Below are 16,522 nucleotides of genomic sequence, written 5' to 3'. Positions count from 1 at the left end.
ACTGACTTACTGCATTTGACTAGTTTTCCAGATATATGTGTCCAATGGGTCAGTACAATAATTTTTTTTATGAAGGGGGCATAGCGCTTGAAAGCTATTCACAGCCCTAACAAGTTAATCCAATAAAAAGGTATTGCCTGCAACTTGCTTAACTTATTACCACAATAAAACATTGGGAACCATTAAAAAAAGACACGTAAAATTGTTGTGTGATAGCTGTTTGCTTAGACCAGTGTGCATTTTTTGTTCTTCAAACTGAGACCTGTACAAAGGGTCCTTCATCAGAGATGCAGCACTAAAAGATGATGGCTTTAAAATTCTTTCTCCTCAGGGCCAGTGTTGTTGGATGAATTTGTGGAATGGTATAAAGAGAAGCAGATGACGTAGGAGAATTAACTATGCACAGCAGCTCAAGAGTCACTGTTACCAGTTGTCAACCATTAGCCATAAATAGCTGTTTGTATTGAAGCGCATGTTGCTTTTCTTGCACTGTTTCCCTGGGGCAGGGAACTTTTGAGTGTTTTTTGCTGTTTTAACAGACCAGCTCTGCTTGCTGTGTAGCATTGTTCTCTTTGAAGGCTGCTTTGCATTTTGTATGTACACTACAGATTGGTGAATTTGCCAACGTCCTCACTGTGATTATGTGTATATTGCTGTCTAAATTTTTGTATATGTGTATAAAAAAAATGCTTCACTTAGAGATTATTTCTGCAGAAACCTATTGTAAAGAGAAGTTGGTGGCATATTTCTAGTCACTTTTTTCCAAGGAACATGTAATTTCTTTCTGCAAAGTCTCAAATATAGCATTTCAGACCACAGGAACAAAAATCCTGTCTGGACATTGTTACCATGAGCAACTGTTGCCTGTTTTAATGTCACTGTTTTGGAGTTGGGATAAAAAAGGAGCCTTTCTTTGCAAGTGTATGCCAAATGGACCTTTTTGTTTCTTGAACATAAGTATTTTTTTGTTTTTAAACTGTGATTGGTTTGTTGGTATTGTAAATGCAGCTGGTTTATTTCCAGTTGGTGAAGAAAAATTGGCTTTGTAATGTTCAAGTGGGAAGCAATTGGCTACAGTTAAATTTTGTGAGAAACTAATTTTAGATTCTCCTGAATTACTTGAGGGATATTTTCTTGCATTCCGTCGTGCACAAAGTTTTTTGATTTTATTACTTCATGAGATGCCATTGGTAAGTGGCAGTTTTACTGATAATTGGTAGCTTGCAAAGTATTGGGTAGAAGTTAATTTTTCTACCTTTATTCTTCCTTTTTTTCCCCCCATTCAGAATGCTAAATAGTAAAATCAGTCTTTAAAGTTTACAGCATTTTCAAAGCAATTTCACACACAAACCCAAAGTTTATGCACTTAAATGGCTCTTACAAAATAGCCCATAGGCTCTCTGTGCATAACCCGGTTCCACACATGCTTTTACATGAAGTACAGAGGCATTGGGTGGTAGGAGCTGGAACTTAGACACATACTTTTCAATTTTAAAAAGTAAGCACATAAGCTAGCCTGCAGCAGTTCCACCCTTCAAAGAGGAGGTTAACTCGCCCAGAATTACATCTGTGCAAATACTGGGCTGATTACCCGAGCATTTTCAAAGCAAATGGATGCATATAATTTAGCTTTGAAAATGTTAGCTAACGTCTGTGTACAAATCTCTCACACGCACAATTATAAAATTATTCTCTCAATCTTTTACCCTTTGTTGCTCTACCTGGCCTTCAGAAAGAAGAAGCACATAGAGACTGAAAAAGGGGCACTTTGAACCTCCCCCCCCCCCCCCCCCCCCCCCCAAAGCCTGTACGACATCTATTAAATAAAATACAATTTAAGAAAAATGGCCTTAGACATAATGTCCCCACATAATTCCCTCAAGCGGCTCATGGCAGTTAAAAATAAATATTGCTCTCATTCTGAGCATTCTTGGCTGGTTTTCTTTAGACAGGCACCAAATTTAGGTTTCAGTCTCATCTTTTTGCGTAGTTTGCCCAGGGATTCAGTTTTCAGAAACCTCAGGAAGGGGAAAGATACTGTGCATGCAAACATGTGAGCAGAGGATAGTGGAAAAGTCCGTTTTTGAAGCTTCTGTTGCAGATTTTTTTTTTTTTTTTTGGCTCCTTCCTGAAGTTTCAGGAAATTAGATCTTCTGAGAAAAGAGATGCTGGTTCAGAATTGTGCAAGCAAACCAAATTCAGGCCTTCCCTTTTTATTTCTTTTTTTTTTTTAAAACATGATATTGGTTTGAAATACAGCCTGTGAAATGGAGTGCCTCTCTCTTTAAGAGGACACCTCTGTGGTCATTTAAGCCAGCAACCAAATTTTGGGGTCACAGTTGTTCACAATTGGTATAATTATATCCTGGCAGGCTTCGTGAGTTTTCTCCAGCCACGCATCCTCATTCTCCACAGCGAGGATCAGGACCAATAGCATTTTACTTTTGAAGTGACAAGCTGTGTTAATGGTTTGGTTTCCCAACCTAAAAATAATCATACAGTGTCCTTGTGGCATAAGTTAGGCATGTATATTATCAAGAGTCATGTTGCATTCATTCTCATATTTTTGTACTATTGTGAAAGCAAAACCAAAATCTGGAATACTAACAAAGAGCATACACTTGGCAATTTTTGTAGTCTGTGAATTACTTTTGTAAGGATGTTACCAAATGCAGACAAAACCCACAGATGTTGACAGATAATTACCATTTGCCCCACCTGGTCTATCCAAGTCCTGCTGCCCACACTACTTTAGCTGAGGGTATTTCTCAGCTGTCACCCATACGGATTTGACCACCTGCACTGTCCTAATTTTGGCTGTCCCCCTTCTTTATCTATATCCTCCTCGTCCATTGTGCCTAGGATGCAGGAAAAACTACTTAATCCTGCTATTAGAGATTATTTGTTATGGCTAAAAATACTAGGTTTTGAGATCCTAAAAGGGACATGGCACTTGTACCTTAGCATTGGACTCGCTGTTACAAACATCAGTATTTTCACAGAAAATATTGTTTGGCATTAGGTTGGAATATTACCTGAGTTCCACCTTTTGACATTTTCTTTTTGGCCTAGCCTGTTTCTTATAAAAATAATAAACCTAATTATTTCTGTTTTAAAGATCTAGGGCCATGAAAGAAACACAGTCCAGGAACTGTACAGTCACAAAAAAAATTGTAATGGCACGTTTGTATAAAACAAAACAGTTGCATTCATAATTTGGATGGGCAGGGGGGATGCAATAAAGCAGTGACGGTGTTTGCACCTGACAAGCAAAAAGACAACGGAAATGTTTAATATAGCACAAACCAACGATTCAGTTTCAATCCCGGGTAATGTTTAACTTCAAAATATCAGCTCAGTCACACAGATTTAGTTCCTTTACTGCTTTCAGTTAATTTAAGGTGTGGTGGTATTATTCAGTTACCAAGACAAAAAGTTAAATATCAGTGCATACGTATTTTGTGCATCTAAGAAGATGGTGTTTTTAATTTGTGCCACTAATTTAAAGCCATTGTTTCCTTAGGAAATCAGAATGACATTTTATCTTGAGTAAAGTATAGGAATTCTGTTATCACTGTTATAATTAAACTGTAAAATGTAATTAGACTGATCCTCAACACAGGACTTCTGTGACTAAAAAAAAAAAAATCACTACAGTCTTATGATATTAAAGGAAATTATTATGGTTCAGTGGAGCTGTCGGCATTTGGGAATTAAACAAACAAAAAAAAAGCCAGTGTAAAATACCAGTGTCTTCCTTGCCAAATCATTTTTGGTCAATTTGAAATTTCAATTTTTTTAACAAGTTATTCAGACATTCCCTCAAACCTAGTCTGTTTTTTTTTTTTTTATCTGACTGAACTTTATTTCAAGGTGCCATTTTGCATGATAAATCTTCTGTGTTTGTTTTTTTGTCGGATTGACACACATTCTGTTACGAACAGCTTGTATTACCATTCTCCCTCTTATCTACTGTGGCTGTAATACTTCCTGTATTTTAGATGATTGTCTGAAGTATTGTGGCAAATTTTGTCCAGATGTTTAAGCATAGTTATAGAACGAGTGTTACAAAATTACGCTGGTTGTAATTCCAGAGTTTCTACACAACTAATAGCACATGCAAGACTTGTATTTGAAGAAGAAAGTTGTTGCTCATTCTTGATAAACTGGTGTCACTTGCTCTCATGAACAGAAGCTAAGGATCTGAAGAAATTGCCCGTTTTCATAGCTATGCTATGTCACAAGCTAAGCAAAACTTTGGTAGAAATTGCTTTTGTAAGACTAACAGTGAAAGTAAACTTGTGCTCCTGATTTAATTCTGATAGCTGCTAAAATACCTCTGTAAGCCTTATACTGTATCCTCGCATATTTTGTTGTATGAAAAATGTATAGAATTCATTCACCAGCCAAACAGTTGGTTATCCGTAAATGAGACTAAAATGTTGGTTGGGGTTTTGTGTGGTTTTTTTTCTTTCTTTTGGGTGGGGGAGCAAAAATACAATCATTTCTACTGGAAGCTGCTGCCACTTTGTTCCTTGGCCAGCAAGCTCACCAATAACTGTGAATGCTTTTCTGTCTTAAATATTTGCATTATGTACACAAGGTGTGCTAAAGCCATGCGAGTCCTAGCTTGACTAAGTACTGTTTTTAAACCACCTGCCATGATGTCAGCTGGTTGGTTTGCTTTGGGTTTAAATGGATTTGTCATAAAATGGTATCCACAAATAAAATCGGTATTTGTGTCGATTCCAGAAACTACCTTCTGGCTCTTCAGTGGCTTATTTGAAAAAATGCTAGGCTTTCGTGTGTATCCTCTTACTAACCACTGCACATTTCAGAATCCTCACATTTGGGGTACTTGTCAGAAACACAACTAGGATCATTTTATGTTAAGACTGTTTTTGTACTCATGTTTTTGTGTACAGTGTAAATACTGTAGAATACTAAGGAGTGTCTCGAATATTAGGATGTACTGTGGTGTGCACAGTTGCAGTTCACATTTAATACATCAGTAAATAGTAGAAAGGAACAATGCCTGAGGAATATCCTTAATCGCCTTGAATAACTTACATCTTGAAACGTTCATTAGTCTAATAAAGGTATCTTTACTACCGAACTACTTTGTGTGGTTTTTATTTTCCCTTTAACATAATGTTTTGGGGTATTTTGGATAACGTATGATCATTCAAGTCTATAAAAACAAATGGAAAGAAAAGTACTGCTGATTCTGTGGTGGTAGAGAGATAACCACAGTTCACACATTTAGAGCCCAGCCTTCAGCTGTGTCATACAGCATTTAATGGTAACGTTTTATAAACTGCGGCAGGAGCTACATAGTTTGTTTAAAAAAAAAAATAAAAATCTTGTTGCTTCAAAAGTATGAGCACACTTGCAGTTTTCTGTGCCCATTTTAAAAACAGATGTACATATACTTTAGGTGCATAAAAATAACATGTGCGCATAACCATGATTTATATCTTACGGCAGGTCTCTTATAAAGAATGCAGCATACAGTTTTTTGAAAAAGCTTGCGCGTGTACTTGAAATTCAGTTCCCCAATACCTCCACAAGTTCATGTAGACCCTCTACCACTTCACCCTGAACCCTTACGCGTTACTCTGATCTCCCACCCAAAAACTGCGGACAAGTCAGATTTTACTCGTGCAAGCCAGTTTGTTCCTACATTGAACCTGCATTCTGCTGGTGTCGTCTTGTAGTACCTTCTGTTAAGCTCATTTAGGTGAGACTCTGGGTTGAGCCTTTTCTTTTTTTAAATTTATTTATGCAGTTTTTCAAAATAAAAACAAGCATAGACTTGCATGGAAAAGGAAGAGAAGACAGAAATTAAATCAGTTTGTACAGGAAAAAAAAAATCTTACAAATCCAATAGTCCTCCCAAAGGGGGGTCTAATTACACAATTCAAGGAAAATATGTAACAAAAGAAAATACAATGGAATATCAGAGAATTAATCATATGTATAGCAAGGTACTCAAACTACTAAGGAGGTAAATCCAATAGAGAGGTGCCCTTCATCATAGACTGCAAAATCACTTTATCACTAAAACACTGATAACAGAGATGGACAGAGAGAAACATATGAGACCTTTAATCTAACAAGACATTTGCAGGGAAATTTTAAGAAAAATAAGGCTCCTATCTGTAAGACTCTGGGTCTCATAAGGAGAAACTGTTCTTTTCTTTTGGGTTTGCTTGGAGATGGGGAAATACTCGGATGTTAAGATGAGAAAAAAAAAAGTCTAGGCGATGTTTGACATACAAAAGAAGTACTCAGTTTAGGTCAGGTTCCAAAACAAATGTAACAAGCATAGTAGCGGTTTCAGTTAAAGCAGAATCAGATGTTTCCAATAATTGAGAGACCTCAAGATTAAGGGGGATTCCCAAGGATCCATATTCTGTGCACCCACAAAAACTTCTTGCTCCTTTTTCATTGAAGGTAGATAATAAGACTTTGAAATAGGAGGGACTGCTTGTTCGAGAACTTTTAAGATTCCAATCAGGAACTTCTTAAACATATCCTTTGCATTGTATTTGTGGGAGTTTAGGAAAATTAATGAATCTTAAATTCTTACCTCAAATCACATTTTCCATATTTTTTCTTATATTGCAAGCTCTGGTTTTCCTTTAATAGAATCTCTTGGTTATTTTTTAGTCCCTGAATATCAGTTTAATGGCATCCACAGATTGTATAACAGAGATATTAGAAATTTCTAAATAAGATTAACCTTCTTTCTGAGTCCAGCTCTTTATCCAATATTATTCTCAGTTGAGATGTAACAGAGGCCCTTAAGGTGTCTATAGCATTCCAGATGGTGTCCAATGTTATAAGATTTGGTCTTACCAACTCAAAATGAAATTTAGGTGGATCCGCAATCGATGAGGAAACCCTTTCCCGTTGCTAGCTGGAACATATCCTCCAATGATGAGTCTGCCGTCAATCCTGCCGGTTCTTCACCCGTGACCGCTGCTTTAGAAACAGTGACCCCGTATCGGGAGGTGGGGCTCCAGCATCTTTGGCACTCGCCCCCCTTGCCAGCACATCCAGGTCCCTAGCGGCAGCAGGATTTACAGGAGGTGTCCTTGCAATCGGGGATAGTGTAGTAGACATGCCTGGAGGGGAAGCATGCATAGCTTCACCAACCATGGGCCACTCGCCCAACAAACCACCTCTGAGGATGTGGTCATCTATCGGGTCCAAAACTAGAGTATCAAGAGGGGGTGCGGGGCCAAACCTCTCCTTGGCTGTCATTTTTGCCCGGTATGCGGCATCGGAAAAGAGGAAATATTCAGAGGTAAGACCAGACAATGATCACGCCATCACCATTGCAGTCGCCATCTTGGATCTGCCTGTCCTTGTGTTGAGCCTTTTCTGTTACAAGACTCATACTTTGGAATGCCTTTTCAGTAAATCCATTACAGACTTTGCTGTTTTTCAAAAACAGTTTAAAGCATTTTTGTACCTGGAGGCATTTGGTTATGATTAGTTAAGTGTCCTAGCTCTGATGTATAGTATGGACATTGTAGATCTTGGGGGCATGTGTGTTATAGTTGTGTTTTATTGACATTTGTTTGATTTTTTACTTTGCATATTGTAATGATCCTGCCTAGCGCAGCTGTATTGTTATAGGTGAAAGAAGTAGTTTTAATAAATAAATTAGCAGCTATTGATGGCTACCAATAAGTTTGGTAGTGTAAACATGTATATCTTACAAAATAGCACTTACTGTGCATACTTCTGAACTCTGCCCTGCCCCTAGACATCCCTTTTTTTTTCTGGTAAAACAAATGCACAAAACCAAAAGTCATTTTAATATAGCATACACACACCCACACACTTAGTATTTGCATGCAAAACCCCTTTGAAAATTCACTTTCAAGTAAGTAGGTTCTATTTCATTGCTTTATTAAGTTGTTTTGGTCTATAGAAAAAAATATAGTGGTACATACTTATAATATACTTATAAGTATTATAAGTAATACTTATAATATAACCTTTGCAGAATTCAATTGATGCTGTTATAAGAAGTAGACCCTAAATAATACAGAGTTCAATCCAGGCTAACTGCTCCCGTCCCCCGATTTGATATTTGCAGGCTGGGTTACTGGCCCACTGATAACCTGAGGTGAACACCCCATACCCAAAGGCAGAGGCGATAATCAGGGACATCGGGAAAGTATACAGAAAAGCAGAAACTGCTTTTCTGTACACCCTCTGACTTAATATCTTGGCGATATTAAGTGGGAGGTACCAAAAATTAAAAAAAAAAAAAAAAGCTGTCCGCCGGCCCACAGGTTGGAAAACGGACGCTCAATTTTGCCGGTGTCCGTTTTCCGAACCCGTGGCTGTCGGTGGGTTTGACAACGGACGCTGGTAAAATTAAGTGTCAGCTGTCAGAACCGCTGACAGCTGCCGCTTCCGCTAATAAGGAGGTGCCTTTTTTTTTTAATCTGCCCTCTAGGTTAGGGCTCATTCCACTAATGCTCAGGCAGTGCCATGTGCAGAAATTAGTGTTGTCCTCCATCGACAATTGCTGAGCTGCGATGTGGTTCTCCTTATACACCATTTCCAGGTAGTATTGTCTGGATGTGCAGGCCCGGGAGGAATCGGCCTTTGTACGTGCATTTTTTTTACATCACCATGGACAGCTTCCCGCTCTATTTGGGAGTAGCTTGGGTTCATCCCACTTGTTCTGGATTCATCTGACTGGATGCTAAGAAATGAGAAATTACTACTTATCTGATAATTTTTGATTCTGTAGGACAGTCAGATGCATCCAGCTTCCCCCTCTTGGTGGCTGAATTTATCCACCTGTGTGCTTGTGTGTTACAGGGATTACTGGTGTTATTCCAGTTCCTAGACGAGTGTTATTACATTCTTGTCTGAGCTCAGTGTTTCCTGTTGGCCAAGTATTGAAATGGTGATGTTTTTAATCAAGTTTTTTGCTAGTCTATCCACAGTTGCTTTTGAAGAAAATAGTGGCAGGCTGATATCACTGCAGGGGTATGTATGTATGTGTATATGTGTGTATGTATGTATGTGAACGTCGGTATATAAAAATGCTAAATAAATGTGTGTGTGTGTGTATATATATATATATATATATATATATATAATAGTAACCCAACTATTAGGCAATATTGTACTTCTTATTGTGCCTATTAGATACTAATACCAAAAAATACTCCCTTTGGAGTGGAGTAAAAGCACAATTATTATTTTTCAAAATATTCTTTTATTACATCTATGAAAAATCACACACAGCAATAATCAAAATTTGAAACACATCAAATTACAGTGAACCTTCCTATTTCATCAATACATCTCTCTAACCCTACTCTCATTAAAATCAATACTCATTCATATCCATCCACTTCACTCATTCCCATACATATTCAAAATTTTTTTGTGCAAATTTACATTTGAACTTTTCAAGCAGAAATTACATGTTACTTTCAAATCCTTCTAATGTTAACATTTATGTAAACATTCTTTAATCTTATTATATTGATTAATCCCAGCAAAAATTACATGGTACCAACATTTATATTTGTGATTCTAATTAATCCCAACCCGGGCCCTCGTTTCGCCTTCCAGCTTCTTCAGGGGAATTTGAAGTAATTAAACTATGAAAAATCTATTATTCACACTCATATAAATTTTTGCCGTTTTAATAGAGGCACCATTGATCTTCATTAAATTTCTAACTGGTTATTTCGCCTAGCCAATTTCTGCATCTAAATCATCTGCATTAAAAACAATTGATATCAGAAAATTCTTTTTCCTGCATGTTATATCTCAAAATGTTTTTATTTTTTATTTAATGTGCTTAAAAATTAACTATGATTTATATACCTCTACAAGATATTACCTGTCTGCGCTTCTATGTATCGCTGTTTTAACTTCTCCCGACAATCGTCATTCTAATTTAATATCATGTTCCTTGTCTTGAACTAAATATGAATAAACATTAAGTTCACATCATTCTTTATGATTTAGCTACAGTCTGAGGGAGCCAAATAATTCCCTCATTTTTACTGGACTACTGCCCTCCACAGCCTTCACTACCATCAAATATTGTCACTATTTATTACAATACCCTCTCCCAATATTTCCCATTCAGCTCACCCTCAGACACCTTATTCACTAATACTTTGAACTCTTTTACTTCAATATAACTGCAACGGAAGAGTTATCACTTTCCTGCAATTTCATCTTCTGTTTTTTTCTTTTTTTCTTTTTCACTTCAAACTCTCATTACAACCATGGTCTCTAGTAAAATCTAAAACCCAAGAATATATCCACCTTTATCCTTAGCAAACACCTACTATCAAAATGCCAAGACACTAACCATCTCCTCACCTCCCCATGTTATTCTCAAACACTCGCGTCTACTTCCCCAACCATTTTATGAACGTAGATGCAGTCCAACATTATGTATCCATTTCACGCTATTTGATTTTATACTTTTAATTACCAAAAAACTTCCTCAACCTTAAATCAAGGAGTCAAAAAAAAGTGACCATCATACCTCAAAATCTTCGAATTATCATATGTAGTGAAGCCAAACTTACTTGCTCACTTCCACAAATTAATTCAAAACATGTTCTCCCCTTCTGCTTGTGTTCTCAAAGACATGGTGAACGTACATAGTCACCCGTTCTTTAAAAACTGGCCATCTGATTGTATTCTGACCAATCCCTAGTGTTTTTAAGATCTGATCCGTATGATATGCTCCTACCCTAACTCCTCTAGTATTTACCTGACTACAAGCCTCCGTGTGGTAATCTTTCAATAAAATGCTTCCCACTCAATCTTTGAGTTTAACCAATGGGGAGTTAAAGTGCCCCATTGAAAAATAAGCCTCTGCTCTTGCTACCTTAATAATAATGAGACATTTCCTCCCTGTGGACACTTCAACTCCTTTAGGACACTAAATCTTAATTGATCTATCTGCTAATACTCAGATGTATACACTTGGGTGTTTTCAAATTCGGAGACATACAAGCATGCCAGCGATGGGGCCATTGTGGCTTCCATTGCTGTTCCCTTGATCTGCTTATAATATTGGTCTTTATATTTGAAATAGTTCTCTGTTAAAGCCAAAGAAGCCACTTCTGTAATAAAATTGACTTTTTGATCAGACATATCTTGTGTTGATAAGTTGCTTGACCAATACTAATGATGCTGCTGTGGAATGTTTGTATACAGGGCAGTGACATCTAAGGTTGCCAAAATGGTATATTCATCAACTGCTTGTACTAATTGCTGATTTCATTCTAAAATTACAATTAAATCTACCTGGGATCTTTTGATATCCAGCCACCCTGAGATGGTCATGGATATTTATTTAAAAGATTTTATATGCCGTAGATAGTGGGTGTGAGTTTCACAGACTTTCTCCTTTCTCATATATACACACATACAAACCCTCTTACCATCAAGCTGGACCTTTCTCCTTTCTTTGGCTGCCAACAGGATGGGCTCCACTGATCGCCCTACTGGCTATCTCCCTATCTTCTTTGACCACCGCTGGGATAGGCTCCCTGGCTCTCTTTTTTTTTTTTTTTGTTTTGGCCACTAGTAGGATGGGTTCAGCTATGCCTCTCCCTCTCTTCCGCCATCACTGTTACCCCCCCCCCCCCCCCCCCGCCCCTGGGTATGCCACTTCATGCAATTGCAGGGTTTGCATACTTCATAGGTCCAGGCCTGCTTTTGCACTTTCCCCTTCCACTAATATATATATTTTTTTAATGCCTTTCACTCCCTTTCACCATATTAGCAATTTTTTCTTATGTATCACTACTTTCCTAGCTTCTGTTTTGCTTTTCCAGATATTTCTTGTTTTCCTCTTTCTGCAGTCTCTTGAGGTTTATAAACTGACCTTTTTTCCCTTTATCTTTTCAGCTACTACTTTAGAAAACCATAGCACTTTCTTCCTACTTTTAATTTCTTTCCTAACATAAAGGCTAGTTGCCTTTACAAAATGTCCTTTTGCTTTTGCCCACTGCTCTTGTATTTCCATTTTTCTATTTATCTTAATGACTTTTTGAGGTACCATAGTAAATATCAAAGCCCAAGCGGTCCATTCAGTCTACCCAGCAAGGTATTCAGGGTTGTCATTGCTGCTCTATGCAGATTACACCCCTTACTGCCTTGGCCAGGGTACTTCTCCACTTTAACATAATTAGTTTTCCTAAAATAAAGTACCCTAGCCTTTGAATGAACCATCACTGCCTGTGCTCTAATACTGAACCAAATCAGCCAGTGATCATTGGATCCCAAATGATCATCCACTACATCAAAAACACTGTCCCCACTGGTAAGCACTAGGTTCAGTATCACCCCTTCCCATGTGGGTTCCATTACCAGCTGCTGGAATGGTTCTTCCTGCAGAGAAGGTAGGGTCTGCCTGCCTCTAGAAAACACAGCAGCCAGGATGTCCCAATCACCATCTAGGAGCTTGAAATCACTTAGCAATAGCACCTCTCCTTTCACAGCAATTATGTGAACATCCTCCATTAAATCTACCCGTTTCTTCAGCCTGTGAAGAGGTTTATATATTATTCCAATAAAAATGGATGCTCTATGCCCTCTTTTCCTTATTTTATAAGTTATGCAGTTGTTGCTGTAATATTTTATACAAACAGCATAACTCTTTCTTCCTCCCTTGTCCTTTCTGAATAGGCTATAGCTTAGTATAACTATATCCTAGTTGTGCTTTTCTGTGTTGCACATCTCTTGTGACAGCCACTACATCCAAGTCAGCCTCTTCCATGACTGCTTCTAGATCCAGAACTTTATTTCACATACCATAGGTATTAGTATACAGAGCTTTCCAGATGTTACTTTTGTCCTCATTTTTATACATGTGTTTCATGTTTTACTTACCAGAAGGCTTTTATCATACATTCCTGATGATCCTTGTTTAAAGCCCTTCTCTGATCTGGAAGATAATTTACCCCCTTTTCATTGGTGGACACAATCTCTGCTCAGTAGTCCTTGGAATGCCATCCCATGGTGTAGGAAGCTGAAACACACTCATCAATGCCATCTATGCAACCATTCATTCACTTCCAGAATACAAGTTTTTTATCTTGGTCTTTATCCTAGACTAGGACAATCAAGGAGAAAACCAACTATGTACCTCTCTGCTCCACTCTCACTCTGAGCCATGAAGTTGCTTTCAATATGTCTCAGGGGATACGTGGTGGTATTTGGACGTCAGATAGTAAGCTTGATTCTTGGCAATGTCTCCGTGATGGCTCAGATCTTGGCATCTGCCAGATAAGATGCTTCTGTGCCCCTCTGAAGTCACCAACCATCACTATCCTTCACTTACTAGAGAGTGGTTGCTGATCCTTCAGCTTTGGGGGCAGAGTTTTGGTTTCTGGTCATCACTCCAGGGTGTCACCTAGGGGTGGAGGAAATTCTAGTGCATGGCCCTTAACTAAAGGACTGTCACAAGACTAGGTATGGAGGTGGTGGTTGGGAAGGGGGTTTAATAGAAGAGGGGAATATCCCTCTGTAGTAAGTGAAGGCTCATGGGGCCAGGATCCCAGCACTGGTTCTGATTGAACTGGAGGCCCACAGCAGGAGCAAACTCTGTTAAAAAAAAAAATTGAAATAGGATTAATGTTTTGGAGGGGTCAGGCTGGACTCAGTCCTGGGCTGATCCATATAATATGAGTGCCAAGGACAACTTTGATCTGCCCAACTACTGAGTGCAGGGATGGCTGGGCTAGGTTCATGGAGGAGATGGCAAGGAGAATATCCCTTGATCCGTTGCAGCTTGAACCAGGTAGTGGTTTGGTGGTGAGTTGTGGTTGGTTGCTGCAAAGGCTCAAGGGACAGGAGCAAGAAAGTTACCTAGAATAGTTGCAGTCATTGTTTCATTGGGAGGCAGGCATCATTGTACTTCTATGTGGTCTCATCTTCAGAACATGGTGGGGAGACAAGTGGCCTCCAGCACAGTCCTTGGGGCTGGGATGGAGGTTACGGGGGCATTTTTGGCAGTGTTCGATAGACCAGAGTACAGCAAGTGCAGTAGTTTTGGGCAGGACTCCATCTGAAGAGCAGGCTGGCTCTACAGATTGGATAAGAGATGCTGGGATTTCTTGCTTGGGCTCGGGAACAGGCCTGTCTTCACTGGGAGGGGAAGCATGCTGCCTTATGATAGTATAGTAGTTGAGAGAGTAAGCATGTCAGCTGCATCCAGAGCTCGGGAGGGATGACAGCAAGAAGCAGGGCTTCGATGAGAGGAGGTGCAGTTAAGCATTCTGGTCACAGTAGGGGTTTTGTGGTAATGGCAGGTGCTTTGATGTCAGGAAGTGTGGTGCCTCAGTCTGATCCTGCCATTAGTCCTCTTACCTTTGAATTACCGTCTTCTCCGGTCTCTAGCATCGCTGGTCCTGCAGTCCTATCAGATCCTTGAGGTGCAGGGATTCTTGGGGCTGGTGCTGGGCATGCACTTTGGCAGTGATAGTTTTACCAACTCCACTCTCCCATTGCATAACTGTTCCCAAGGGGGAGGAGGCACTGGGGGCATAGGCTATTTTAACCAGTGAGTGGGTAGCAGAGTGGTTCCTGACTCTGTTCTCTGTGGGTGCCAGTCATATTAATCTCTGGGAGAGACTGGAGGAGTTTTAGGTGGTATGGGAGCAACTTGTTTTTATAGGCATGGGATTTCAGTCTGATGTGGGACATCTGGTATGCTGGTGAGAGTAAGATTATTGGTCTCTGCCTCCTTTATCTAGCATAGGTGGGTCTACTAGTCAGTAACATCTTTTTACAAATTTGTTTAACTCTTCCCCCCCCCCCCCCAAGCAAATTCTTAAACCTTTTTTGTTGAATCAAAGTATTATAGTAACCAATAGCCACTGCTAGTAATTGCAGCAGTAGCATGGGATCTTCTTAGTGTTTGGGTAATTGCCAGGTTCTTGTGGCCTGGTTTGGCCTCTGTTGGAAACAGGATGCTGGGCTTGATGGACCCTTGGTCGGACCCAGCATAGCAATTTCTTATGTTCTAATAGCTTTTGAAACCACATAGGTCCCCCTCTTTAGATGTCAGATAAGACACATTCTCTTGGGAAAGGGTGGATATGGTCTGGCAAGCTCATGTACAATATTTTTTTTGGATAATACATAGCTTTTATTAAATTATCAGAGCTTGCACAGAATCCCATTTATTCTATGAGCTATACAGCTACTCGATCACATATTCCAGCTACTAATCTGAAAAAATACTTGGTGCACCATTCATAGTCTAGGACAGTGGTTCTCAACCTTTTTTTGGCAGGGACACACCTGACAGGGTTCTCACATGTGTGACACTGAACATGTGACCATCATGGGGCTAAATGTAAACATGCACTCTGTATCCACAGGAATCCCCACAACCCCCAGCAATGAGTAAAGAGCAGATCTAGGGCATTACCCTGTACAACTCGCCATACAAAAAAGATATTCTGGTTCTGATGACATCCCAGTAAACGCAAAACAAACTCTTTTACTACCAGGCACAACAGCCTTCCTTAAGAAAAGACAGTAGTTTACCACTAATGCATATCCTATTGAGAAAACACAACAAATAAGATGGATACAAATGCCTACATGCTAGTTAAATACCTCACCTTAGTCACACACCTGTCACCAAGTACAGAAAAACCACAAATTATAAATATGGAGAGAAACTGGAATGGAAAACAAAAAAAGCCACTCTGCATGCAGTGCAAACCTGGAGAAATGAAAAGAGAAATATAGCACCTAACAGACTCTCAGGATTTGCAATAATGCACACAAACTAACCCGTACAAAGTTACACCTGTATTATGGAACGCACTCAAAACAGAAACAACCGTATCTAAGAAATACAACTATTAAACCAGGTCCTAAACACTAATACATTTCCTATTGGGAAAACAGAATAAGCCAAGCTGCTATAGAGCCCCACACAGAAATAATTGTAAGGCTATACTAAAAATGTTACAAATCAGCTGCTGAACAGAATAATATCCAACAATTAAAAACATAAAAATTATTAAAACATGTCCAAATATCAATAAAATATTTCAAAACAGACATATCACATAATACCCAATAATTAAAATGGCAGTCAATCAAGAAAAATAAACTTAAAAAGCCACCTTTATTTACCCTCTCCAGCAACTCTCCTACTCCTTTCCCTTCCAGGCCAAAAGCACTCACCAGAAGCAGCAAGGGCTGCTGAAGCTCTGGCCTCACAGTCCTCTTCCTTAGCGCCCACAACCAGTCACTCACACACTCACCCCCCCCCCCCCCACACACACAACCAGTCTCGGTCTCTCTCACACCAGTCATCTTCCTGACCATTCTCTCTCTCTCACACAGAAACACATCACCTTCCTGACCAGTCTCTCAATCACACTCATGGTCTCTTATATACAAGCTCTCAACCACACACAAATGCTCTTGCACCCATTCACACCAGCTCTTACCCAGGCATCCAGTCACACCTACACACACA

General features: G+C 39.2%; 1 protein-coding gene across 2 annotated transcripts in view; it reads left to right on the top strand.

Moving 5' to 3' along the window:
- Positions 1 to 5,116, top strand: part of DCUN1D4 (defective in cullin neddylation 1 domain containing 4) — a 123,979-nt gene extending 118,863 nt beyond the window's left edge. For both annotated transcript variants that reach the window (XM_029587861.1, XM_029587869.1), the window contains one exon: positions 332 to 5,116. In XM_029587861.1, the coding sequence (XP_029443721.1) occupies positions 332 to 387 (56 nt within the window). In that variant the 3' untranslated portion in view covers positions 388 to 5,116. The remainder of the gene's footprint in view (positions 1 to 331) is intronic.
- Positions 5,117 to 16,522: the final 11,406 nt, after the last annotated feature.

Source organism: Rhinatrema bivittatum, chromosome 1, assembly GCF_901001135.1.
Source record: "Rhinatrema bivittatum chromosome 1, aRhiBiv1.1, whole genome shotgun sequence".
NCBI classification, from domain to species: domain Eukaryota; kingdom Metazoa; phylum Chordata; class Amphibia; order Gymnophiona; family Rhinatrematidae; genus Rhinatrema; species Rhinatrema bivittatum.
Note: the sequence above shows the minus strand (reverse complement) of the source record. Positions and strands in the feature narration are given on the sequence as shown.